Source organism: Pyrgilauda ruficollis, unplaced genomic scaffold (genome assembly GCF_017590135.1).
Source record: "Pyrgilauda ruficollis isolate IOZ18807 unplaced genomic scaffold, ASM1759013v1 scaffold71, whole genome shotgun sequence".
Lineage (NCBI taxonomy): Eukaryota > Metazoa > Chordata > Aves > Passeriformes > Passeridae > Pyrgilauda > Pyrgilauda ruficollis.
Window position 1 is genome coordinate 419,289 of NW_024528933.1, and position 27,332 is coordinate 446,620.

The window sequence follows — 27,332 nt, forward strand, 5'->3', positions numbered from 1 at the left end:
GAGGTCACACATGCTCCTCCACTGATTCACTGATATATAAGCTTTTCATACAACTGTTAACATGTTAATAGGGAAGAAACGTCTTTTAATAAAATTATCCAAAAAGTTTCATATGCAACAGACTAACTGGAGGGCTCTCAACTCAGAGGATAAGAGGATTTTGTTAATTCTTTAAATCGTATCCATCCCTGATAAATGCTGTGCTGGGCAAATAGGCTATATAAGACAGAGGTAGAGATGATAGTTATGTCATCATAATGATCAACATCCTAACTTGCTTACTTCCTGTCTCTTCCCGTACTACCCCTTCCTCTTGCCACAGGCAGGTTCTTGGGCAACTCAGTTTTATCTTAAACTAGCTCTCTAGTCAATAGACTAATTCCTTAGTTTTTCTCAGTTGTAGCTACACTCGATTACACATCAGCAGTGGGACCAAATGATATATAAAAAAAATTATATTCATAATCCTTAGTTATAACAGCATTCAAACTTTCTAAAGTTATTCTGCTTAAGCCCAGCCTTCATCAGCTGTGATGGGAATCTCATTTCAAGTCCTGTGTCTAATTTAATTACCTTGTTATGAAGTTTACTCTACGGTAAACATATATTAAATCAAAGTTCTACAATTGCTTTTACACAACTATCTAGTAAACAGATCCTAAGTTTGATTTACAAAATTCTCAGGAAATGTTTATGCATGTGCTACTGTAAAGACAGTTAGAAATTTCTTTAAAAGTATTATCCTCTACAGTCTGTTTGGTTTGTCCTGTATATTTCAATAGTAAGATTAGGAAAAACACCAAAATGTTCTGGTACAGCAAAGCTGCTCCTCTCTCCATCTCCTTTATATAATGGACAAAACAATGCTGAGATTAATTTCAGTACTAAATTTATGCTACATCTTCATCAAGGGTGTAACAGCTCCACAAAGCTGATGTAACAATTCACTAGCTCGCAGGAACCAGCTTCAGAATGGGAGGCATGCTGCCTGTCAACACTGGTACCAGAGGATGCAGAAGTTAGGTCAAAACTCCCATTAGGAATCTGAAAAAGGGTTTTGACATTACGTTTTTTGGTTTTAAAACTAATTTGCATCACAAAAATGATGCTGAGATTTCTCAACAATTTCCCCTTTTAAAATAAAACTAAACATGTGAGACTAAATTATATTATTTAATAAATACACTTGAGAAGAACTCTCTGCCATTTGGTGGCATGACTTCTTTTTTTCTGAGCTACGGGACAACTGCTCTTTTTCAAAAAGCACAAGCTAAGGGAGAATAGCAGGTTCCATTTCTGGGCTGAATTTTGGCAGATGAACCATCAACCTAGCTGTCCAGTAGGCAAGACAGGGAAATGAGAAGATTTCTGAGAGCATACAGTACTTTGGCATTTCTTGCTTCAATGAACAAGACAAAACAACTGGACAATTCAGGCAAATGAAGGAACAAGTTTTTCAGATAAGTGCATAAATGTAGCTAAGTTTCTCTTTATAAAACTATAAAATAAATTTCTCTCAAAAATGAGAAGCACTTTTTAGAAAACACAAGCTAGGTTTTCAAAAGTTTCATGTACTCTAGCAGGATCCTAATCAATAAGTTACAATCATAAAGAGTCTGTCCACAAGCTCGGACCATGACATGATTCTTTCCCTACTACTACTCACTAAAGTTTGTGTAATGAATCTAAGAAAAAAGCATCAGGCAGCACCTGAACAAGACAAATTTTGTTCAATATATCCTTAAACATGTTTTCTACATGAATAAAAATGTATTTTACATTTCTGGGTATTAATGCACTCCGAAACCCCAAAGAACAGAAAATAATGCATCTTCAGATGAACTTCCCAGAAAGTGTCATTTACCACTAAAATAGTTCATTCGAGCAGTTGAAAGACCATAAAGAATGCATGTCCTCTATAGACTCATAATCCTCAAATAACAGTAATAGATCTTGTGCTATATCCACCAGTTACCTCAGTCAGATGATTTAATTTTTTCTTCTTGCAGCACAGCAAGGGTTTCACAGAGTGTAATAACAATTTCTGTACAAGACAATTCATCCAATTAGAAAGACCAGTTAAGTCCTTCATGTGTCTCTGCAGCCCGTGCAGAGAATTTTACTTCAGAAAGCCTAATAAACCCACATACTATTCTTCATTCCTCAGCCTTTAGAAAATTCTTCTGGGCTTTCTTCCATAGTGAAAGTCCAGAACCACTACTCCAAAACGCTTCAGCTAAAACCATTACCTTGCATCATCAAACGGCTTTTACTCAGTGGGGAAAGAAGAGATACATGTAGAGAAACATTCTGTAGCCTCCCTTCATGGAGAGGGTGAGGGAAAAAAAAAACCAAAACAAAAATAAAGCAGAACCAGAACAATGTCTGCAAGAGCAATTATAGTACAATAACTAAACCTAGTGATGTTTTTGAAGTGCTCCATCAGTTTAGATAGTAGACTCCTTACAAAAACAACATTCAGTGTGAAAATGGGAGCTACTGTTACTGAACTCTGTGAAGAGTTGGAATAAACATGAAAGCAATCTTTCTGACTCTGTTTTGTTTTGAAACGCAATTCTTCAACTAGATTTTGCACAGGAATCACCTGTGGCTTTTCAATTCAATACCAACAGCTACAACCATTGTGTCCCTTTGTAAACAACAAAGTAAAGGAATTTCTCTAGCAGCAGAATCCTGTGACTGTCTAGATCACAAAAAAAACCCACACAACCAACAACAAAAAACACCATCACATAATTCTTTTTATGCAATGACCTTCACCATGACATATCAGCATTTTTATATACTCTGCTAGAGTACAGGTAATTCACAGTGGCTCCAAAGTAGACACTTCTTAATTTTACCCTTTATTCATTTAACTTCAGCAACATTAAGTGCTGAAGTAGTAGCTAGTAAACTTCTAGCCCACATTTACTTTGATTTGGACATGATTCAAAGAATTCAGAATATATCTGTTGCAAATATTTGGCTTTAAACTGAGTGTTGAAGTGCCGCTGACACCAAAGGAACAGATTCAATTTAATGTAGATGTCACTATCTAAAAATAAGATTGGGCTTAAGAACAACTTTTTGTTTTGTTCTTTTCATACCTGTCCTCTGACTTCCTTCTTCAGAACAGGCTTCTAACTACTATGTTGCACACCACCTTCCACAACATTCTTCAGAAAGTACCCTAAGGAAGGAACTGAAGACTTAAAATGTCTACCAAGTTTGTTATGATGAGTTTTTCACTTTCTTAACTTACATTCCAACCACTTACTTCCACCATATTTTATAAAGCACCATTTATTTCTGTGGAACTGAATAAAACACAAAACCAAATATAGCAATTTCTGAAGTATAACTCTGCCATCAGTATGTTAGTGTTATTTGCAATCACACTGCTGACTGAGTTTATTAAAGTAATCAGTTATATCCTCCATGCAGGAGCGTCAATGTTTTCTCTCACTGTACTGTTATTGCAAGAGAAAGATGAGACAAGTCTACAGTAATTCTTCTGCCTTAGAGAGAGCAATGAACCTACAAGAAACAATGTGATAATCTTTCACTGCAGTGCTACACTGCAATAATCTCTGCGGAGCCACTAAGCAGACTCAGAACTAAAATAACAGATGCCGGGTGATGCCAAGTTCAAATGACCCAGACAGTAAGTTCAAGCTTCAAAGCATTAAAATATTTTGGAGTAAAATACATCATGTAAAAGATGGAAATGCATTAAATGTTGCTAACTGGAGAATATGGTGTCCTTGGCTGCACTTAACTGAGGACTAGGAATAGAAACATCACCCTAATGAAGCACACTATTTTTCCCATGCCAAATTTTCAAATACTACTCAGCAGAACATCTGCTATATTACCAGTTATATTGCTTTATGTGATACTACTACAAAGATACCTGATTACATTACATATTTTGCAGAAAAGTATTTTAAAGCCCACAGTAATTTTAAAAACTAAAAGCTCTCCATCTACACACCTTATCAGCTGACAAAATGTGAGCCAGTAAGAAAGTATCAACAAACCAAGTTGAGTTCTGCATTTCTGCAGTAGTTTCTAACTCACATGGACTTCTGCCGATTGCGAGGGAAACAAAAAATATTATGAAGTCTGAACTTCATCTTCTCATTGCCTTTAGACACAAGCCATGCTTCCCAGTGCTAGGGAGGACTTTTTCATGAAGGTCCATAACTCTAAGGAAGATTTCTTAATTCTAAGGCAGTCTGACCACAATATTTAGCTCAACAGGATTTGTCCATTAATCTTACTTACTGTATTGGTGAACAAAACCGTTGGCTTAAAATAATAAACAATGCAGAAAAACCCACTCATATAATGCTAAACATTAATAGCTTCAGGTTAAATCACTCTCCCTGCATCTGTCTAAAGCTTCTGCAATTCTTCTGAATAGCTCTTTGATTTAAAGTAATTTAAAGTCAGTGGAGCTATTTTACATCAATCCAATGAAATTCACAAATTCCCTACATTCAGGCTTCAGGCCATTCTGCTCAGGTACCATATTACTTCAGTGGTATTTTTTCAGCAAATTATTGCTTTTCTTGTATGACTGTTAAACTGCATTTTGAACAACTATATAAAATAGTTAATAAACAAAGCATTATTCCTCTCTTTCCTGTAATATGTCACAGATTCATCATCCAACTCAAAGACCCAATGCAACAAAACAGGTTAGAGATAGTCCACAAAAACTGAAACCCACTCCCAGAGCATCTGGAGCTATCTTGGTAATTTTTACACAGCTAGCTAGGCACAAGAAGAAACCTGCCATACCTGCAGCAGCTTGGATCAGAAGTCAAAGTAAAGTTTCCATAACAGGGCAGATGTATGTCTTACCTAGCCTCTTCCTAGAGAAGAACTAATTTAGAAGGACTGGGACCTGGATACCTGGTTACAAAGTATTTAGTGGACATGTCAAACTACTCATAGTTGAAAGCTGACTTACAGAAACATTTTCAAGAAAAAAACTAAGTTAAAGAAGAGATACCCAGGTGATTCTACATCAGTTCAGCTTTGCTTTTACATAGAAGTGCAATTCATTTTGCTTACTCCTGACCTTTGAGCACAATTAGATGCTTTCTACTTAAGTGAGAAACTGAAGTTTTAATAACTACTTGGAAAAAAAAAAGTAGGTCAACAAAGCATCTATAAGTTTCCTTAAGCTTAGTGTCAGTGTCTTCCCTCAAAAACCTGTCTCAGTTGCATGAGGAAATGTAGCTGGAAGACTCACTTCTGACTCCTGGCTTAGGACCACATTGTCATTGTCAGATCACAGTTTTCAATAACTCTAAATTTTACGTTCTTTCCCATTTCATTGATTAGCTCTGCACCCGTCCTCAAGTGTTGTTTTCCGACAAAATCATTCTACTTCTAACCTGTCTGCTTCTTAAAGGATTTTGCTTTTTCCTGGAGATAAGATTTTTATGCTACCAGATTTCCAATATGTACTTAAATAACACAGTCAAAACTGCAACTTTTTTAAACTGCTGTGCTGTAGAACATGCAAACTCTTTGAAGAAAGCAGTTTAAAAAACCCCAAAGAAAATAAAGCCTGTCTTCATGGCATAATTAAAGCTGAATTAACACTTCTCTCTTGACTATTTTACAAATAAGTTATGGTTGTTTCTGTACAAGGCCTTCTGCATTATGTTGCTATTTCTAGACAACCCCCTTCATCTTTCCAGATTACAGAGGTAAGTTTAAGCATCCTGTGTAATTCTAGCTTGAATTCAGTACTGAAGCAGACAAAGACTATGCACATATTTCTAAAAAGCAAGAATAAAGGTGTCACAAGGGACTTGGTAGTCTTCCAGTAATCACAAAAGAACATAGAGAATAATTCATAAGGTCACCAGAAGTTAGAAATTATTGGTAGCCCCTTTTCAGCTTCCTCACGTTGTATTTCCATGCTTCCTGGAAAGTATCAACAAGCAAGCCAGTCTCCTTCCTAAGTCTAAACAGCCACAAAATACTCCTAAACGGAGAAATAATACATATTTTGCTCTAAGTGACACACAAAAGAGAGCAAGCTGAGAATATAGGTGTGCGCATGTCTGTGCAGGATGAGGGGCAGCCTCCATCAGCAACTGAGATGTCAACAGGTGGTGAGACTGGGATCCAGAGGGCATGTTCTCAACACACTGACCATCTATGCATTGTTGCTGCAGAGATCCACACTGTACCTACTGAGGATGCAGCCTTGCCACTTGTTGGACCTAGCATCGTGAAGCTGTGGCAGACTTGCCTCTCTCAGGCGGCAAAATCCAGCCCAATCCCAAACCATTAAGAAAAAATCTTTACCTGAGAACAATCAGCCTTGGCTATTTCTGTTGTAGCCTGGAGTACATGATGAAGACTGTCTCCATTTTCTTGGATCAGTAGATAAGCCAACAAAAGAAAAACATGGGTAGGTACTTGAGTGCTAACAGGTAGCAGTGACCTCACTGAATATAGCCACTTAGTAACTGCAGACTTCTCTTTCATGAGCTCCATGATCTTCCAGGTTGTATACAATGAACTGTAAGAGCTGGTTATGGGGCAAAGGAGTTTGCAGGGCACCTGAGAACAAGTCAAACAAATCAAAGTCTCAAACAAATAAGATACCATGAAAGAACAATTGTAATATCCAAAACATTTTTTTATGGTCCCAATGCAATAAATATAAATAATACACTGCAATACATTTTATCATAATCTTTTATATGAATTCTTGCACTACAGATGTTTCAATGGGTTAATAATTCCCTGCTCAGAAGTTCCCATTTTATCTGACATCCATCACTCCGGTTCTTGATGGTAACTGCAGTGCTACTTGCCCACTAAAATGAGCATTGTAATTCTCCAGTAAGTTAAAAACATACATTTCTAACAATGACAGGATAATCCCAGAATTTTAACTATCATCTATAGTATTTTTAAAAACTGTCTTTACTCTTAATAGTACTTAATCCCACAAGTTTAAGTTAACCTGACTTTACGTGTTTTGTTTAAGAAATGCTTTGCTTCTCAGAACAAAATACTCTAGAGTTGTGTCACTGAAAACAGGAAAGTAAACTCTCAATCCAATTTGTTAGATTAGAAAACTGACATTACTTTAATGTCAGCTTATTCCTGAAGGCATAGGGAATTCTCCTCAAAGCATTCATGCTCACTAACCTAAGAGACTGGGTTATATTTCTCAAACAAATACATATACATTCTATATTTGAATACATCTATATGTTAGCTATTCCCATGGACTTGTTTGGATATGATTTCTGATCTTCTGGTGAATTTTCTCTCCTTGAGAGTACCTCAAATATGTCATCAAATATGTCATTATGTATTTCTCTTATCATTCTTTGGTCTGACACGCAACCCTTGTTCTCAAAGCTAAGATATCAACTAGTACATATTAATCACTAACACAAATAAATAAGGAAGTATTAGCAGAACATGACTCATTAATCACACTCATAGGGAGTTAAGGCAAGGCCACACTAACTTCTGGCATTTGTACTAAGCACTGTAGGGTAGAAAACTAGGTGTCAACCAGGAATATAGGGATAATATACTATCGTGCTGAAGTTAAAAGGATTTTTCAACATCTTCCCCCACTCCTCCATAGATTTCTTTTAATAGAAATATAACCTTTTCAGTAACAGTTGCAGTCATGGTAGCAGTCAACCTAGCAGCAGGAAAGTTGTAAAATACAAATGAGGAATTATTTTAAGTTGAATTTTTATATAAGAGTATATGTATTTTAAAGCTTCTGTAGAACAAAGTTCGAAGTTTTTAATTAAAACAGGACAGCTTAATAGAACACATGATATCTCTTTCCCCCTAATTATTTGCTTCCTTAGAAAATATCTTTACATTATCCAGAAAGTAGTTAGCAGGCAGTAATCAAGTGAAGAACATTTATATAAAGATGAGGTGAAGAAAGTATTTGAGAAGAGATCTCCAAATGAACATTGAAAGCACAAAAGGCATGGGTCCACTCAGCTTTAAGTCAATAGGGAAAAAAAAGACTTTGAGTGGTAAAAGCTGTTCTAATTAAAACTGCAGAATTTCATTTTAATCACACAGTTTGATTCAAAGTAAATTTATTTTGGCTAATGGAAGGCAGAATGTCCTTGTATTTTACATTACTTTTTTTAAAATTACATTAAAATTAGCTTATTCCATTACTTACACATTACAACTATTCTATGTGAAAAATCAGCAATCTAAAGTGCTATCTCCTCTGGCTGGCAAGATCACTTGGAGCCAAATATCTCTTCTGGGTATAGCTGTGATACTTTCATTTACTGAAAAAGGCATTTAAACTTTATCTAAGGGCATAGAGAGGTCTAGTAAGAGTTCCAGGATCCATAGGATGTACTGTTTAGTTGCCTGCCTGTAGAAGATAACACGTCTTGAAATCAAGAGCAGACTATGAAAGGTTTTCTGCTGTTTGAGGTTCTCTTTGGGAGGGTGTTGTTTGTTTGTGGGGGTTTTTTGTGTCTCTGGTAGTGATGTTCTCTTTGGTTTTTTTTTATTTTTAATATTTTTAAGTGCCTGAGAAAAAACTGCTGAAATTGGTAGAGCCTGAAATATTATATTGACATTTCCCATTCCATATCACATTCCCAAAAGGTTTTGCTACGTAATTGTACTCACTCCCTTCTCCCTTTATTGGAAGGCTATGATCACAATTTTATTTTACTGCTGTACTCTAGTCAAGTGAGTTAAGTACAAACTTTCAGTCTATCAACACAAATATATATATAGGGGGCTGTGTGTGTATATATATATACACATAGATATATACATACATAAAATACCTCAATGGCAAAGCATACATGAAGGCCTAGCCCCATCCTAACTTGCAAAATCATGGCACAGAAGATATAAATATTCCCCACTGCAATCAATGCAGAAGAAAAAAAAAACCATCAAAGAACATTTAACTTCTGAGTGCTGTTAAAAGCAAAAAGAGAAGCACACCCTCAATGGAAAGGCGGCCAAATACCCACTGGGGACTATAAGATCCTTGCTAGGATTTTCAGGTTGGCATACATGAAGGTCAGGATTCAGCTGGAACTGGAATTGGCCAGAGGTATCAAAAAGAAGAAATGGCTGATCGGATACATAAGCAGTTAAGTAGAAGCCCGGGGAAGACACAGGGCCATTACTAGACAGGACAGGGAAAAAGTTACTGATAATGCTGGTTCTCAATACCTTCTGAGCAACGTGTTTCACTGAGGCTGGCAGCCTGTCCCAAGTGGGGCCCCCCAGGGATCAGTACTGGGCTCCGTGTTGTAACATCTCCATGAATGATCTGGATGGGACCAAAAGCACCCTCACCACGTTTGCTGTGTCACTAAACTGGGTGTTGAGGGGAACTCGTCAGCAGGGAAAGCCACCTTTCAGAGATATGAACAGGCTGGAAGACTGGGCTACAAGAACTGTGTGAAGTTCAACCAAGGAAGTGCAGAATCCTGCACCTGGGAGCACAAAACCGGAGCCCAGCCAGGCTAGGAGCCATGAGCTGTGGAACAGCCTTGCCAAGAGGAGCCCAGGGCTCCCAGCAGACAGCACACAGACACCAGGTCAGCAGTGCACTGCTGCAACTACTGAGGCAAAGTGGAACCTGAGATGCATCCACAGGGCACTGTGAACAGAGAGAGGTGTGACCACCCCACTTCACCAGCGCTTTTCAGACCACACATGGAGTAGTGTGTCCAGTTCTGGCCCACACAGTTCCAAAACAGATGTGGTCTGAAAATGGGTCAAAGGAGTGCCATGAGTCAGGTCTTTTCACCCTGCAGAAGTGAAGACTCAAGGGGAATGTTATTATTATTTTCCAGTACTTGAAGGGCAGTTACTACAAGGACAGAGGGTCTCCCTTCACAAAGAGCCACATGGAGAATACAAAGGGCAATGGATACAAGATACCTGGGAGAAGGTGAGGGATAAAATTACAAGCAAGACATTTTTGATAGTGAAAACAATCATTCACTGGAACAACCTCTCCAAGGACATGGTATAGTTCCCATCACTGGATGTTTTCAACATGTGATTGGATAGGGTACTCTCATCTAGGCTCCCTTTTGTATGAAAGGCTAGACCAGATGATCTTGCAGCCTGGGCTGTTCTGTGATTTTATTAAAATATACTATAACTTAACCATAACTCTTACATACATTTGCTCAAAGCTTCTTCACTGGGGACATAGCATTTCCGCTCTTTTTACTGCCTTTTTTCTTGTCTATTTCCAATATGAAGCAAGTCTAAGGATAATTCAATCAAGATTTTATTTTCTTAGCACTGATCTGATCCTACAACACAAATTGACTGTTATCATGGGACCATTAAAGAGAATCTAATTTTTTTAATCTTTCAGTTGAGAACCAAAGGTTATCATCATAATTATTTCAAACAATGATCAGGCAAAATTATTCTCTCCCCATTTGCATTGAGACCCATAAATTACCAAACATCTGCCAAGCTACTTGGTACAAACTTTGCAAGAATTAGTGGGACACAGGTGAAGAAACTGTTAGGGAATTCTCAGCAAAGACAGCTGTTTTCCATTGTAACATGTCTAACAGAAAAAGATAGTAATCAAAAATTATTTAAGCCTTTAAAAGAAAAACTTTCACATGCTTTTCTGAAGCAAAGAGAAAACCAGAATTAATACAACCAAGTCCTGTTACAGGAAGACAGTGTAATGCAATGCACTGTAATCTTGTACAATAGCAGAGCAGTCTTACAACAAGACACTAAAATACTTTCTAAATCACAACAGAAAACAAAATGTGTGTGAGGGACACAGAGCATAGAGGACTGACATGAGACAAAGATATTTCACTGAAACAAACCTCCACTGACATTTGTACCATTAGAAGGAAATAAACTGTAACCACTGTCTATTCTTTCAGAGCAGACTATGAAGTGTAAGGTTTTGCGAACTTAAAAAAAGTTTTTTCCTATTAGGAGCACAAACGGGTTTGCCTTTTCAGATTTGAAGAAATAGAAGATGAAGCATGTGGAGGATTCCAGGTCAAGGAGAAGTGGCAGGACTCAGAACTGGCATTATATCTGACTCCAACTTGTCACATCACACCCTCTCTACACAAAACAGGGGTGTAAAGCAGTAAGGGAGCTTAGCTACCCCCCTGCTAGAAACATCTTGATCAAAGAGATTTGCTGTCACCTGTTCTTGGAACAGAGCAGATAAACTAACAGAGGGCAGAGAAGTGGGATGTAAGTAAGTAACTAAAACCCAAAAAACCCCAACAGAATATATAAAAAGATACAGGTTAATAAGACAAAATTTGTTAATTGACACTTAGTTGCTCTGTAACTCTCTTCAGCCAAAGTAGAAAGAATGGTACATAACAGTCACACACAGCAGAAAGTAAAGAGAGATGCAGAGAATAAACAAGTCTGAAAGAAACATACGGATATGTAAATATACATAACCTTGATTTCTGCTAAGTCCTGTTACTTGCTTAATAATACAGGTGAATTCTTGAATCTATACAGTCTCTTAAAGTAAAAAATCTCATTTGCTAAATAAAACCAGCAAAGAAACAAACTCTCACTTCACTACTGCTCTAGTTTTATGACTGTACATATTTTCAAGCATTCCCATAGAATGTATCACACAAAAGTTTACACATGCAGAAAGCAGCTTCATGCAGAAAACATTTTAAATGCCTCCCCTACCTGCCCCGAAAAAAGGAAAGAAACTTTATGAATTTACCGATTCCTGTTTATCCTTCACACCCTTCTCCTTTAATATTCCCAAAAGATTTACAGCCAGCTGCTGCCTGGTAGTTCCAGAAACATCCCCTGATAGGCAGTCTCCAACAGTTGTAGAAGATAAGATCTGTAGCACAGGCATCACCAAAGTAAGGGCTGTGGTTGAGACGTCCTGGGTTTCTGAACATGAAAGGAGCTTGTAGGCTATTTAAGAGAAGATGAGGAAAAACAAAGGTCAAGGGAGTGAACATTGGTACCTTTAGGCATGACAGAGGCATTTTTAGGAAACATTTCATTTGAGCAAAGTAAAGGTCCCCAGATTTACTGTATGTGTATATAAAGGGTAAAATATTTTTTTGCTGTTTTTAATTTAGAGACACATACATTTCTGTTGTTTATAGCAAAGTACCTGATGGTAGCAAAAAATACAAAAATGAAATGTAGCACAGGCCTGTGTTTTTACTGGAATAACTACACTAATCAAAACTGCCAAGTCAAAAGCACGGCTAAACATTGCCATGATTATCACACCTGCTCTCAATACCCCTAACAAGAAACCACTCAGGATGCATGAACATCAGCTAAGAATATCCTGTTGGCTCAAAAACGAAACCAATGAGCTCCAAGACAGCAGGGAGCTTAAAATACAGTAACATCAATGAAATAAGTCAGCGTAGTAGGAAAAACTATTTATACTGCCACTACTTTTAAAATTCAGGAAAAATTCTGCTTATAAAAAAACCCATTTCACCACCCAATCCAATTCCAGGGGAATGCTGTGCTTATTTCATAAATATGAATAAGCAAAGACACAGTTTTAAGAGGGTGGATTCCTCTTTCACAAGAAGAGCTTTACCTAAACTCAAGATAGACTTTTGCTGACTTTCTGGAGTTTGCAGCAGTAGAAGTGCTAGCCCAATTATATACTGGTCCACTGGAAACACCTATGAGGAAAAAAGAAAAAAGTTCCAAGCCTCCTCTAAGTGACGTTAAACAGAATAAACAGGAAACTAACAAAACTTTGCAAGATTATCTTCTTGAATCACAGTAAGTGCACATGCAGTGACAGAGCAATGAAGAATATATAACTGTGTAGAAAGAGCATTTTAACTAAATAAGTAGAACATTTAGTTACTTTGTCCACACTGTTGTAACTCGATTTAAAGAATTTTTCATATTAAAAGATTAATATATACAGAATTGATATATACAGACCCAGTTAAGTTTTTACCTTCTGAAAAAAGGGAAAAAAATTAGAAACTTAAATCAACAGTGGTCACCTGCAGGTCAATGTCATGTATTAGTGTCTCTACTGCCTTAAACATGACAATCTTTAAATTTAGTAAAACTATTTTACATTTTTACTATACACTCTTACCTGTTTTAGAAGCTCAAAGTTGTCCTCTATTAGGGAGATCAAAGATGAGCATTCTCCTGTCACATTTAAACAAACTTCACAGAAGCATAACAGTTGCAGACTAAGCTGGGATAACTGAACTTCCCAAAACAAAGGATAGCGTAGTAGGCTGAGGAACAGCTCTTGCAGGAAAAACAAGGCTTCTGTAACTTGCAATAAATCTTTAAGCTGCAGAGAAGTCAAAACACATTATGATTTAGTTGCCCTTCCCTATCGACGCAGAACTTAAAATTAGTTTTATTAGTTCTGCGATGTTTCTATTGCATATAGTACCAAATCTTTGAAGAAACATCTCTATAAACTAATGCCAGGAATCCCTTATTCATCTTCTCTGAAAAAAACAATTTATGAACTGCTATTTGATATTTTGAAGTAAAATGAGAAACATGTGAAAGAATTAAAATATTTCTTTGTAGCTCATGAGAAAAATCCCTTTTTACTCAAAAACAACAGCAATTAATTCAGCTCTTGGGGCTTCCATAATAACACAAAAAAATGAGTGGGGATTTAATTAAGCAGGTATATATTCTTATAACGGAAACCTCTGGCTCCACAATATTTCTTTTATAAAATAACCAGGATTTTAAGATTTGTCTCAAAAGAGAAAGGCGGTGGTGATACTCGATCTAGAACACCACGCAATCTAACTACCACAAAAACTAAAAGCTGAAGTGTGATACCCAAAAGCAGTATCTCCATATCTGAATGCCTGCTAAAGAGGTTTCAAGAAGCAGATTGTCTCAAAAAAAGCCCCATGTGTTGGATGACAGCATTTTCTCTTCTTGAAAATTGTACTTCCAGACAAATGCACTGCTCCAATCCAAACTCTGGAACCAGCATTAACCATAGCACCCTGATTTTTTTTTTATTCCCCTTTTGTTCTATAAATAATCTGCTCTAAGCAAAAATCTCACTGAATTGAACAGCAGAAAAGTCTACAAGTGAAGAGCTGTACTTCTGACAGCTTGGTTGACACTGCCAGACAAAACGACAGGGAAACATTCCAGCATTTATATTACACAGAGGATTAAATTAAGCTACACTAAAAAGAAAAGGTAAGAACGACCTGAGGTTCAGAGAAAGAAGAGGAAGGAATTGACAGGTTACAAAAGAATCCATCAAACAGGCTTCTTGAAAGAAGTACCTTCCATTGTGGAAGTTCTATCTCAGGCAAGACAAAAATGTTCAAGTATTAATGCAAGTTCGAAAATATGATTTCTGTTTAAAAAAAGAACTGGTTTCTTGTTTAAAAAAAAGAAATGCCAATATGTATGAAGGAAAAAAAGGTTCATAACTAATGTTGTAAGTTTTATTCAGTGCCATTTTTATGGCTAAATGTTTTCAAGTCTGAAGCTTGGTCATATATTTAAGACATATTGTTATACTGAAGCTCGGGTAAAATTGAGACAAAATCAGAAATCTCTCTGTGACTAGAAAAGGTTGGCATGTACCCATCATCGTAAGGAATAGACCTGAACCAAGATAAACATATATAGGACAAGCTATATGGTTTCCAAAAGATTGTGAAAAATAGCTGTAAGTACAAAGAAGACTTTTCTAGTAAAATGCCATAGCAGAAAGATGCTACTAAATATCCTTATAAGAAGCCTACTTAGCTTTACATTTTTCATATCAATGAACCTCCCTCCATAGCAATAAGAGCAAAGCACCCCATATTTGGCTGAATACACCTGAAATTTTGTCCTAATATCAAAAGAAGAAGGAAAAGATAGGTACAAAAAAGCTTAACTGGTACCACAATATAGCATGAGGAAAAGCAGAGCTTTAAATTTTAACCAACATCATAGTAGCCAAAGGGGACTGTAAGATTAATTCCCTAGCTCCTGTCATGTATCACTGTGCAACTTAAAAAAACATTCAAAATGTTCAACATGTTCCAGAACAGCTAAATTTTATGTTCAGACCCACTAATCACTCTGCTATAAAGAGTGAGAAAGGAATATCTAGAAGTACTTAGATCATGCTTCTCATATAGTTTGTTTAATTTTAATATTATGCACTTCAAGTTAAAACTGTATGGTTTTGACAAATATCTTGCCATTTAAGAAAGTTTTCTCATAACTGTCTTTCTAAGTTTACTGTATGCTTACTGAGGCAACTAAATGGAAGTAATTATGGTAAACGTGTTTCAATTCCTATCTTAACAGGTTTATCAGATTTGACAAATAAAGTTTTATCTTCTACCAGAAAGAGACAGTTTGTTAGATTTATATATTATCAACGAATTGCATCTACAGAAGATAGAAAAGAATGCTCTATTTGCACACTTGAAAGATAATAATAATAATAATAATAATAATAATAATAATAATAATAATACTATCGCTATTTTTGATAATATCTGTTTGTAAAAGGTAGGGACAGGCAACAACTGTACCTGCAAGTGTGGAATCAAATCACACAGAAGTTGAAGAATCTCACATTCCAGCATGGAGGGTGCATCTTTGTGCTTTGGCCCATGAGGCTGCAGTAAGATCTTAAGTAAACCCATTCGCAGTTCAGCATATTCCCGTAACTGGGATGGCTCACAATACAGGTATCTCAGAAATGAAGCCATTATGCCAACACATGAACCCTCTGCCCTGCAGTTCAAGAAATAAGTTTGCCATGAATGCTTTCTATTGAAAGAGTAACAACAAGGAAACCCAAGTAATGAGACATTACCTGCAAAAATTCACAAGACCCAGTTAACAGAACGGTGTCGAGAAGGACCTTACAAACTTGACTTACCATAACTAAGTACAGTCATGACACCCAATACCATAACCATACCTCAAAGTGCAATTTTTAGAAGACTCCATATGGACCTGCAGGTTACAACACTCCTAATTTTATTCTTTTTTTCTTAATCAATTCAAGAAAGTGACTTTCCTTGCTGAATGTCATAACAGACTTATGTGCCATTCTGATAAATACGTTTTTAAAACACATAAAACATAATTTCAGTAAAAAGGAGTCATCCTTTACTTATCAGTTTTTGCAGAATGGTCTTAATAAAATTAAGTGAAACAGGAACTGTTTTAATCAACATGGCTTCCCAGTAAAACCTTATCACAGAACAAATCATTTGGCTTGACCATGTTAAGAATACAAGCTGTCCTTGATATTACTAAAACAATCAAATAAAGCTGATGGTCAACACACTAACAAATATAGAATCATAGAATTGTTTAGGCTCAAGTCCAACCAGCACTGCCATGCCCACTGCTAAACCAATGTCAAGTCCCACATTTACAGGTCTTTTGAATATCTCCAGTGATGGTGACTCTACCACTTCCCTGAGCAGACTGTTACAATGCTTAACAAGCCCATGATGAAATTTTTCCTAATAGCCAATCTAAACCCCCCTGAGCAGACTTGAGCCTATTTACTCTTACCCTGTCACTTGTTATTTGGGAGAACAGGATGACCCCACCTGGCTTCAACCTCCTTTCAGGCAGAGAGTGATAACATCACCCCTCAGTCTTTCCTTTCCTCTGGGCTAAATAGCCCCAGCTGCTCCTCACCAGACCTGTGCTCCAGACCTTTCACTAGCTCCATTGTTCCACTTTGGACTTGCTCCAGCACCTCCATGTCCTTCTTGTCATGAAGGACCCAGAACTGGACAAAGGGTTTGAGGCGCAGCCACACCAGTGCCAAGTACATCTCCTAGTCCTGTACCTGCTGGCCATACTATTTCTGATCCAAGCCAGGACGCCATTGGTCTTCTTGGCCACACGGGCACACACTGGCTCCTGTTCAGATATTGTCAGCTGGCACTCTCAGATCCTTTTCCTTTGTGCAGTTTTCCAGCCACTCTTCCCTCAGCCTGTAGCACTCCATGGAACTGTTGTGACCACAGTACAGGACCTGGCATTTGGGGTTGAACCTTGTTGAACCTCATACCACTGGCCTCAGCCGATAGATCCAGTCTGTCCAAATCTCTCTGCAGAGCCTTCCTAGCATCCAGCACATCAACAGGAAATCAAAACTCTGTTTTAAACAAGCTTCTACAACTTTGCATCAAGACTCAGTCTTGATGCAAAACTGTAGAAAGAATTCAGTAATAGGTCTACATCAACATGGCTTGTTTACATCACACTTAGGGATACTGTTTACTGGGGGACTTGATAGTACTAGGTTAACAGCTGGACTCTGTGTTCTGAAGGGCATTTCCAAACCTAAATTATTCTGTGATTCCATATTCTCAGTCTAGCACATTACCCACAGAAACACCGAACAAAGAGCACCAACAGGAACGTCACATATTTTCCTTTTCACTAAGAAAACCTCCTGTTTTTATTCAAAAGAAGCCATCAGCAAAAAGTCCACAGTTCACTCCATTTATATACCTGAGGGGACTCTATGTGAGTCCCAGATTTAGCAGCAGAGTGAAAGAATTAGCAACGTTTGAAAAATACTGTGATCAATTAAATTGAGCAACACATACTTTTGCTTGAAAGTCTTACTATTGATCATGTAGTCTAAGCCCACCAGAAATTTAAGAGATTAATTAACTTGTTTCTTTACAAAGAGCAAGACAACAGAGAATCCAATTTCTCTGCACTATTACTCTGTTATTAGTCTTTCAGAAAAGGGATATTTTTATCGCAAAAGCATACATATAGGTGTAAAATCATTGAAAACAGTTCTCTTTGAGAATGCCACAGATTCATTATCTTACACTGAAGCTTTATTGAACAAGTTTCTTAGTGGTAAGCATGAAGAAAAGGCTGAGATCGTTGGCTGTTGGGTATTTGGTAATTTTAATGATGCTTTATAATATGGCTGTGCCACTGACTTTTTTCTATCATTTTAATCAGAAGGACACATTGTTTTTCAAGATCTCATCCTTTCTGTATGATTTATCATCTTCACTCTTCCTTCATCATCCCACCATTTTGTATGGATGAGTTACAGCTGTATTATATTCACTTTTTATGACTAAGCAGTCAAAATTTTTACAAAGCTGACAAGCCAAATTGCTTATTTTTTTAAAAAAATTTAAATATGCTATCAGTTTTGCACCAGTTATTCTATACCCATACAAAACTTATCTACATAGTTGATAAAAAGTGATGAAATATATTTTTAATTAATAATTATTATTTATATTATTTTAAATTGTGAAATGGTACAATTACATTTTACAAGTATCTTTCACAAAAAACAGAATTCTTACAGCTTGTTTGCCTTCAACAAAACAGTTACAGTGGTACGATTCAGCTGTCTACATTTGCTAGGCTTTTTAAAATTTTTAATTGATTTACCTCTCTGGACATTGATGGAAAAATACGGTTATCTGCTGTAGTAGAACTGGCCAGCAATCAGGTCTGTTTTCTAGGACAGTGATTAACGGATGAGGAGTGCTCCTGAAATACAAAGAAATCACATTTATATCTATAACACAGAAAGGAAGTATGCAAAACAACTATCTTAAAAGCGTGGCTGTAGAAAGAGCCAATTTAACCTCTACCTTTTACCAACACCCTTTACCAGCTTTGCTAAGATTGCTACACTGTCAAAAGAGGATATTTTCTCAAAATTTCTGAAACAAGATTAAAATTTCCTCCAGGTGGAGGAAAACCTGGGAAGGTGGGAAGCGTGAAGTACATAACCTGTTCTGTCAGAAACAAAACCAAAGTAATTTAACTACAGTAACTTACTGCCCTGAGTTCTGGATGCCCCATCCCTACAGGTCAAAGACAGGCTGGATGAGCCTTTGAGCAACATGGTCTAGTGGAAGGCATCTCTGTCTGAGGACTGGGGTGCTGCAACTACATGATCTTTAGGAACCCTTCCAACTCAAACCAGTATGCTGTAAGTTGCAAGGCAAACAGAGAAAGGCAGCATAAATCTGCTGCAAACCACCACCTCCAGCCTGGTTAACCATCTTTCCAGCTCACAGGTCCAACAAATCTGTGCTACACACAAGCGAGACCTCAAAGGAGTTTTATCTACAGATCAGTGGATGATTTCAGAGCCATCCCTTGAAGTATCTCAAGAGACACAGCCTCAGTTTCAGACACTACATGAGTGACAGTCAGATATGCCTTTTAGGAAGGATTTACAATGGTATTTGACTTACTACCATTGTTTTAAAAATTTCTAAGGAGCAAAAAGCCAGAATTTCCAACAGTCTTTTTATTAGAGAAGAACATTCACTGAGACACCCTCATACCCAATAACACTGCTAAACAACATGGGCTTAATCTTAAGCAGCACTGAACCAACTCAGTTACAAGTGAAGTGAATGCAATCTGAAAGAACACCATAAAAGAATAAAAATCTAATTTTTCCCATTACCTGGCAAATTTAAAATGCATAATATGATGGCACATGAAGAGTTCCCTTAGCTAAACTAAAGAGGTAATACTTACCTACTATAATCAGAAATTTTTACAGTTATACTATGCCTAGCAAAACACTATTTATGAAAAAACACCATGTAGCAGACATATTCTTAAACTAAAAGAGGTCTTCCTCATTATGGTTTTTTACATTCCCAATGCTAACATTTCTTGAGTCCTGAGCAACTGACTGGTTATGAAGGTAATCAAAGAATTACATATCCATTAGCTGAATTAAAGGCCCACCAAACTATGAAAGCTGGTTGAAGAGTATTTACATACCTAATGATTCTCTTTTTCTTTGCTATGTGGTTACAACACAGCTAAAAATACCGGGGTTTTTTTAATACTGGTTCCCCCTCTGCTTGTCAAATAATTTTTCTTCTGAAGATATGTGTTTCTTTTCAGGGAAATAAATAATCTGAAGAAAAAAGTTCTTTCAGAAAACTGGCTGATGCTATGAACTACTTGAAATACGTTCAGAAAACAGATGCCATCTACTAAGAGCACAAATGATGCATATTACAGGTCTGGCCCCACATTTGGGGCTAGAAGCCTACCACTTCTCACATTAATTTCTCAAAAATTTGTTAACTTACTTAATGTTCTTCTGATGTCCACCTTCCTAGATCCTGTAAATATTTTACTAAAGTTAGAGTCTTTTACAATCTGTGCACAAAGACTAGAAAAGCTAAGGTTATTGCTTCATTGCAGCTTTCCAAAGATGACAGCATGCAAGAGGCAAAAAAGTTGTTGCTTGTCTAGCACCTGAATCCAGCGACATCATAGACCAGATCCTTATCAGGCAGTAAGCTAGAAATACTGTCCACATGCAATGCCAGGACCTTGAAAGTACACAGTCCTTGTAAAGACATATAGGGTTATAGCAGCTTCTTATTTCAGTAACTTTGTCATATTTTAAAAATTAACCACCTTTCCTAATCAAGAGAATACGTCTCCAGTCATCATGTAAATGCTGCAATGACACCAAAGCCAAGAGAGTGAACCTTCCTAAAGTCAGCATCCGACACATCAAGTTTCAAATTAAAATGGCTGACTATTTAGGAAAAAAAGCAAACCTTTTATTACAGATCTTGTATGTTCTGAAACTAGTAAAACTGCACTGAACTGGATGACGAAATAAGTCAGCTAAGCTCCACAATGAACAGTGATTAACAATGCAGCACTACAAAGTGCAAACCAAGAATGTTCCACTTGATAATTTCTGCTATTAGCAGAAAGAGGTGTGTAGATACAATTTATTGTCAACACCATCTTAAGAATTGCTAGAATTAAATGCTAGAATCTTAAGAATTGCTAGAACAGCACTGTAAAACATGGATCTTTTAAATGGCACTACAGCACCACTACCCTAAATTACTGCTGGGTTCAGGATAAAGCAAAACACACAAGCAAATATAGTGGTTACCCACTCATAATATGGAAATGTCCAGGCAAACAAAGATAAATCTTTGTGAGGGATAACAATAAAGCATACATTATTTTTAACTTTTAGGTCATCTGAACTGTTTTGTTATGTCTCTGAACAGAAGTGAGCTCCAATCTGATTTAAAGGACAAATTCAGCAACAGGCTTCTTTTTCTGTGTGAGGAAACAATGTCTGCAGTCAACATACCTTTCTGTGTATGCAAATGTGACCCTGGCCCTTTCAGAAAGCTGGTCCTTTCAGGAATAGCAATTTACTTCATCAAATATACATTTTTAAAGCATTTTGCTACCTGCTCTGAATCTTCTGAATTCAGAAAAGTAGCAGTTCTGTATAACTTTAAAACAGTAAAATCATGCCTGATGAATCATTAATAATACAATAAAATACTAGTTCATAAAAAAAGGCTAATAGCTTTCAGAAAAAAAATCATATTCAATTTTTTGTACATGTATATCATAAACCACCTGCACCAAGAATGCTAACAGGAGCCCTTCCTGGGTCAAGATAAAGGCAGTTTACTAAAGAAAAGCAAAGACCAGAAAAGAAAGCAAGGAAAATAATAAAAAATAATCTTTACTTTCCATCAGCAGGCAATGTATAGCCACTTTCTGTGCAGTGGGGCTTCAATATGCATAGCATTGCTTTGGAAGACAAACACCTTAACAATAAATTCACACCCAGCTCCTTCCTCTTAGCTTTTACTCCTGAGCACAGTGTCATACGATATGAAATATCCTTTTGTTAGACTGGGTAAGCTATCCTGGCTATGTCCCCTCTCAAAGTCTAGACCACCCCTCCCTTACTGGCCCTTTGAGGGGATGGCAATAGGCTGGAGGGATAGCACTGCTCAGCAGTGGTCAAAATTGGTGTATTTTCAACACTGTTCTGGCTGCAGATGGCTGCTCTGGAGAAAGCTAACTCCATCCCAGGAAAACACTATATAATAAAATGCACAAATCTGCAACACATTAATTTTCTTCCATTTCTTTTCAGGAATGGATCATGATATTATGTCATCCCATGAAGCTGTATTATAAAATGAATTGTATTGTCCAGAATCAACATTTATCAAAACCACATTTATTTATTGCCCTGTAACACTGGTGACAATAGCAAACCACTTGAGAATGTACTGTTACATTTTGATTCTTCATTGATGATTTCCATATGGAATACTTTTGCACAGTTGACAGCATAATATATGAACACTGTTATGGGAGATTACTGTTGGTGAGCTACTGTATACATTCTTCAATTCCTTACAAAAAATCCAGTTTTAATGGCATTTCATGGAGCACAACTACAAAAATTGTTACATAACAATGAACAGATAGGCTGTTCTGTATGCTAAAATCGAGAAGTTGGGTTTCAAAATCTCAGGGCTCTGACCTTATATCAAGCAATCATTTCTCTTTATTAAAATTAACTGCAACCAAAAGGGAAAACAAAAACCATACTGGCTAAATAAAAGTCTGCTTCTTATTTTTAGTTCTCTATTACTTTACTTTATACCATTCTGAATTACTAAATTTCACCTCCATTGTATGTTACCGCTAACATCTCTTTTAGTGAGTGTGAAAAGATGTAATAACTTTTCTTTGCTCTACTGGGTAGAGACTATTTCTTTATTCCAGTCACATCATACCATCCTCTTTTTCATATGAAGCCAGAATTAAGTTCCTTTAACTTAGCTTCTTATACCAGAAGCTTTTAAAAAAGGTTCCAAAAGAATTGTCTTTGTTACCTACCTTTTCATTTAAAGGTGCTCTACACAAGTAGGGATTTTGCAAAGAGAACTGATATAGCCACATGAAGGATTTCAGGAATGCAAACACATCCAGCACACCAATAAGCCTGTTTCACTTTCTTCACTGTTTCATTTCGCTCAATTATAGACATGATTCCTGTCTCTCAAATAATGCATTTTATATCCTTAAGCCATTATAGCTACAGCCTCCTACAATGATACCTCTTCACTGCATAAAAAGTAACTTGAAAAGCATTCATAACATCTGCCAAGCTTTTCTGTTCTTCAGAAAAGATACAATAGAGGCTTTTAATGTCAGTACTGACTCATGGTTTCTCAAGAGATGGATGAAGTCACTAGGATATCCTCTTCAAAAGTCTGATAGTGCATGACAAGAAGCTTTAGATAAGTACCTCTACCTCTTTAAGTATTTTATTTTTACATGTCAATCACCTTAACAGCAAAGACATTTGGGTACTTGACTTTTATAAGAACAGAGCAGAAAAAACAAGTGAGAAGGAAGTGATTCATAGATTTAAAATAAAACAATTGTTAAAAGAAGTATTAGAAATCATCCACTATTTGAACAAATACTAGTACTTGTTTTCTCCTCATCTTGCCTCCCATTGCCCCACTGCCATTGTCCCTTTTGAGCTTATGGTGGCAATCTTATCCTTGTATTAAAACTCCTTAAAACTTTCAACCAAAAAAAACAAAATCAAAAACCACAGAATCAGATCATCATTTAGGCTGAAAGGGACCTACTCAGATCATCCAGTCCAACCCACATGCTCAAGCAGTCAGCTAGTAAAGGCTACCCATTATCACACACAGTCAGGATCCGTTATTTCTAAGGACAGAGATTCCACAACCTCTGTGGGCTACCTGTGCCAGCACTTCATTACCTGTGCAGTGTAAACAAAGCAAAATACACAAAAACCAGTAAGATCAAAATCCAGTATTAACTTTTTTTTGTTGTTGTTTTTCCTGGAAATCAGAAAGTTATTATTGTTTCTAAATAAAGGAATGCAAAACTAACCTGATTCCATACAGACTCCAAACAGACTCATTCCCATCTTTTCCCAGCTGAACAGCTTGAATTTGTATTAACTTGCAAATAGTTTTTACTAAACCATGCACATTCCTGTTGACAAAAAGAATGGAGTTACTGACAAGTGTGCAGCTACATTAATTGATTCATACATAACAGAAGGAACAAAATTAACACTTGAGACCTGGAGTTCTACTTAAGGACACCTCTTAACATATTCCCACATTGTTCTGGGCAAATTGTGCATTTATGTGTCTTTGTTTCCTTTTCACATGAGTGAAACAGCAAAGAGAATATTAACCCATCAACTACTGCGAGAATGGGTATACAAGGCAAACAGCACTATTAACAGTAAAACCTTTACCATACTTGTCACCACCTGCAGACAGACTGTTGTCTTGATTTTTTAAGATTTTCTAAGCTTTCTGATGTTTACATTCTTGTAGCAAACTTTCTCACACATTCTCTGTAAACAACTTATTGTTTTGCATTCTTTTACGGAGGAGGAGAAATTTGATGGACTGTTGGTTTGTCCAGTGTCATTGGAGAGGTGGCACTTTCACCCTCCAATCCACTGTCACCTTTAGAAATCTATAAATGTTGGAGTCAGAAAATAAACTTCCCTTTTTCCTACCTTGAGAGCAGCAGCCTGTCTGCATCGTGCTGTCTCATGTCCTATAGTGACAACAGACTCTTTTCTATAAGGTAGTATGGCATGCCAGGGAATATCTAGAAAGACCCACAGTGGATCTCCTCACTATTAAATGCATACTTTTATAGTTCAGATATAGGCAAAGTATTATATTCTCTCTTCTGCACTGGAAAGCATTAACCCAGATCAAAAGTGATAGAATATGCTTGTATTTCTCCCTCTCTTTCAAAAATGTGCAATTATAAGATGTGCCTGTAATCTTCAAAATGACTGGCTGCTGTGACACCTGGCTCTCAAAATACTGAAATTTGACAATACAAGAAAACACTGAGGTTTGGCAAAACTCTGCTGCAAAGCAACTAACAGGAAGATGTGCTGCAGTCTTCTAAATCCCAATATAGTCAACCTAAAACACAGAGGAGGAAGGAGATTTTTGGATGGGTGTAGGGGAGGGAAAGAGAAAACAACCTTTTAGATTCTTCACTGCTAGAAAAAGCCAGTGGAATGGAAATTTCCAAGTTTATTTCCCAGCTTCAATTGGGTAACTGCAGCAAGGAGGAAAAAAATGAACCATAAAATACTTGGTAAGAAAACCATCTTTCCTGTTCTGAAACTTCAGTACTCCTGGTCCTAATTCCCAAGCAGTAAGTGGGGAGAGAAGAGATGCTTTAGGCTTTGCACTCATCTCCTGAACACAAGCAAAACAAAGGCATGTCATATTGCAAGGATTTCCATCTCATTTCCCATCTACTACAGGCATGGATGCTCAGTAATAAAAACATTCTGAAAAAATGCTACACAGAAATCCTTCTGACAGTGTCTTTAAGATTACAATAATTATTTATTTCACAGGTTTTTCAGTAGATTGACTATTTATCCTTGTTCATTATTCACCACAGGCAGTGTTTTCCCACCATCATCTAAACAGAATACTGAAAACCAATCCTAAAAACATGGGAAAATACACATGTATGTATCTACATATGTAAACATATTTCCTATATATGTATAAACACACAAACATGCATGTGAATATGATGGTCCATGAAGTTTAAACTCTTAAGGCATCAAAGGAAACACTTAAGAGCCAGTTACAGTACAATAATAGATACAATGAGACAGTATTGTGAACCACACAAGATAACTGAGATAATCACGAGATCTTCACCTCTGCCAAAACGTCTTCTCTAGTGTGAATAATTTGATAGACCTGACAAAATATAATCCAGCCGGTGCACTTAGCCCCTGCAAAACTCATTGCAACAGAAGAGAAGTAAGAATACAATGTGAGTAGTCTGCCACTCAGCATTGAAAGTGCTCAGGGGTTGCAAATGCCTTTCTGTAAGCTACCACTAGCTGCTAATTTTTGTTTTAGCAACATTGTGTACCAAGCACTGCAAAGCCACACAGATGAAAATTTGGCAGGGAATGGGATGATGGACAGCAGACTACAATTCTAAAGCAAGGTAAAAAAAAAAACCACTAGCACTGAAAAGAGTCAATCTGAAATTGTCAGTTTAATGAGCTCCTGAGGCTACAGACATTTTAAACCACAGACTTCTGTGGTTAGGCAACCTAACCGTGCTTTGCAATGTATAGTGTATGTGGTTTCATTTGTAGCAGCTTGGGGGAGGAGGGGGTGGCAGTGGGAAAGAAGCCAAAAATACATAAAAGGTTACTACATAATTTGCCAGCACTTAGTATAGCCATCAGTCATGTGCTGGTTTCACACATGAAAAAGAATTTTAAGAAGTTTCAAATAGTGTAGAAGTGGGGCAGATTGTAGTCCCTTCAATATGCAATCTGAATTTGTTTTTAAGGTTAACTTAATTCTAAATATCCCATTTTACACTTTTTATTTTCTACAGTACAAAGCTGTATTAATATTTCATAACCTTATAAACTGTTGATACTGAAACAAACCCTCAGCTGAAGAGCAAATTCAAATTTATTAGTCTGCAAGACACATCTGATGCCTCTTCCCTGGTCCTAGAATTATAAACTGGACATGATTAAGGCATAAAAAGGTTTTTATCTTGGTATTTAATAACTATCCTTAGGTGCAACAATTCATCACGGTGGAATACACTGAAATGCCCACACACACAATTTCACAGACCTTGCACATTAGCATATTTGACAAAGATTCCCCAATGAGGAGCTGAAATTAATGGCATGACATCACCCTATCCTAAGTATTGCCTCCCAGATGGGCTTGAGCCTAGTTTACAAAATATGTTCTAGAAAGGGCCTTGGTTTTTCAAGATAATATGAGATTTTCCGGCCCCCAGCTGTGAGGTCTTTAGCATGTTTGATTTTCTGGCCTAGCAGAATACCAGGACTTAAGCTAAGACACCATAACAAAGAATTTCAACTATGTATGCTAAGAATACTGAGAATACATAAAAGGTACATAAAAAGAAAATGCAAAAAATCATGATGGCATCACAGCTAATAAAACTTTTCCTCCACCTTATGCCACAGGACTCAGCTTCTCACAGTCTTATCACAGGTACTCTCACTTATTTGTTATACGTATGTAGAATCCTCCCTTAACCCCAAAAATGCCCCAAAACTTCATCACTTGGAGGACAGTGGTTTGTAGAGATTACCCATGCTATAAAAATGTATTTACAAAACCTCTTCTAGGAAACTGTAGTTATTTATAGCAAACCCAGCACAGAATCAGCATCACCACAGCAAGGCCCTAGCTGTAAAGAAGCAAGTCACAATGTTAGAAAAAGTTCACATTTGGCTCAGACTGAATATGAGAAACCTTAGTGTAAAACTCATTATGTGAAGCTGAGAAGCGATGAAGAACATGTCTTGAATAGCATGGCTCTTGCAGACTCTGTGCTGAGTCTACCAGCATAACACATCTCATACATAGCTCTAAATA

At 36.9% G+C, this 27,332-nt stretch overlaps 1 protein-coding gene across 3 annotated transcripts in view; it reads right to left on the bottom strand.

The window, feature by feature from the left end:
* FOCAD (focadhesin) overlaps positions 1 to 27,332 on the bottom strand; it is a 92,782-nt gene that overhangs the window by 54,739 nt on the left and 10,711 nt on the right. For 2 of the 3 annotated variants that reach the window (XM_041485572.1, XM_041485571.1), the window contains 7 exons: positions 23,770 to 23,874; positions 18,454 to 18,555; positions 15,582 to 15,786; positions 13,145 to 13,351; positions 12,623 to 12,710; positions 11,768 to 11,970; positions 6,337 to 6,594 (listed from right to left, as the gene is read on the bottom strand). In XM_041485572.1, the coding sequence (XP_041341506.1) occupies positions 6,337 to 6,594; positions 11,768 to 11,970; positions 12,623 to 12,710; positions 13,145 to 13,351; positions 15,582 to 15,786; positions 18,454 to 18,555; positions 23,770 to 23,874 (1,168 nt within the window). The remainder of the gene's footprint in view (positions 1 to 6,336; positions 6,595 to 11,767; positions 11,971 to 12,622; positions 12,711 to 13,144; positions 13,352 to 15,581; positions 15,787 to 18,453; positions 18,556 to 23,769; positions 23,875 to 27,332) is intronic. The other variant, XM_041485573.1, reaches the window with a different exon arrangement.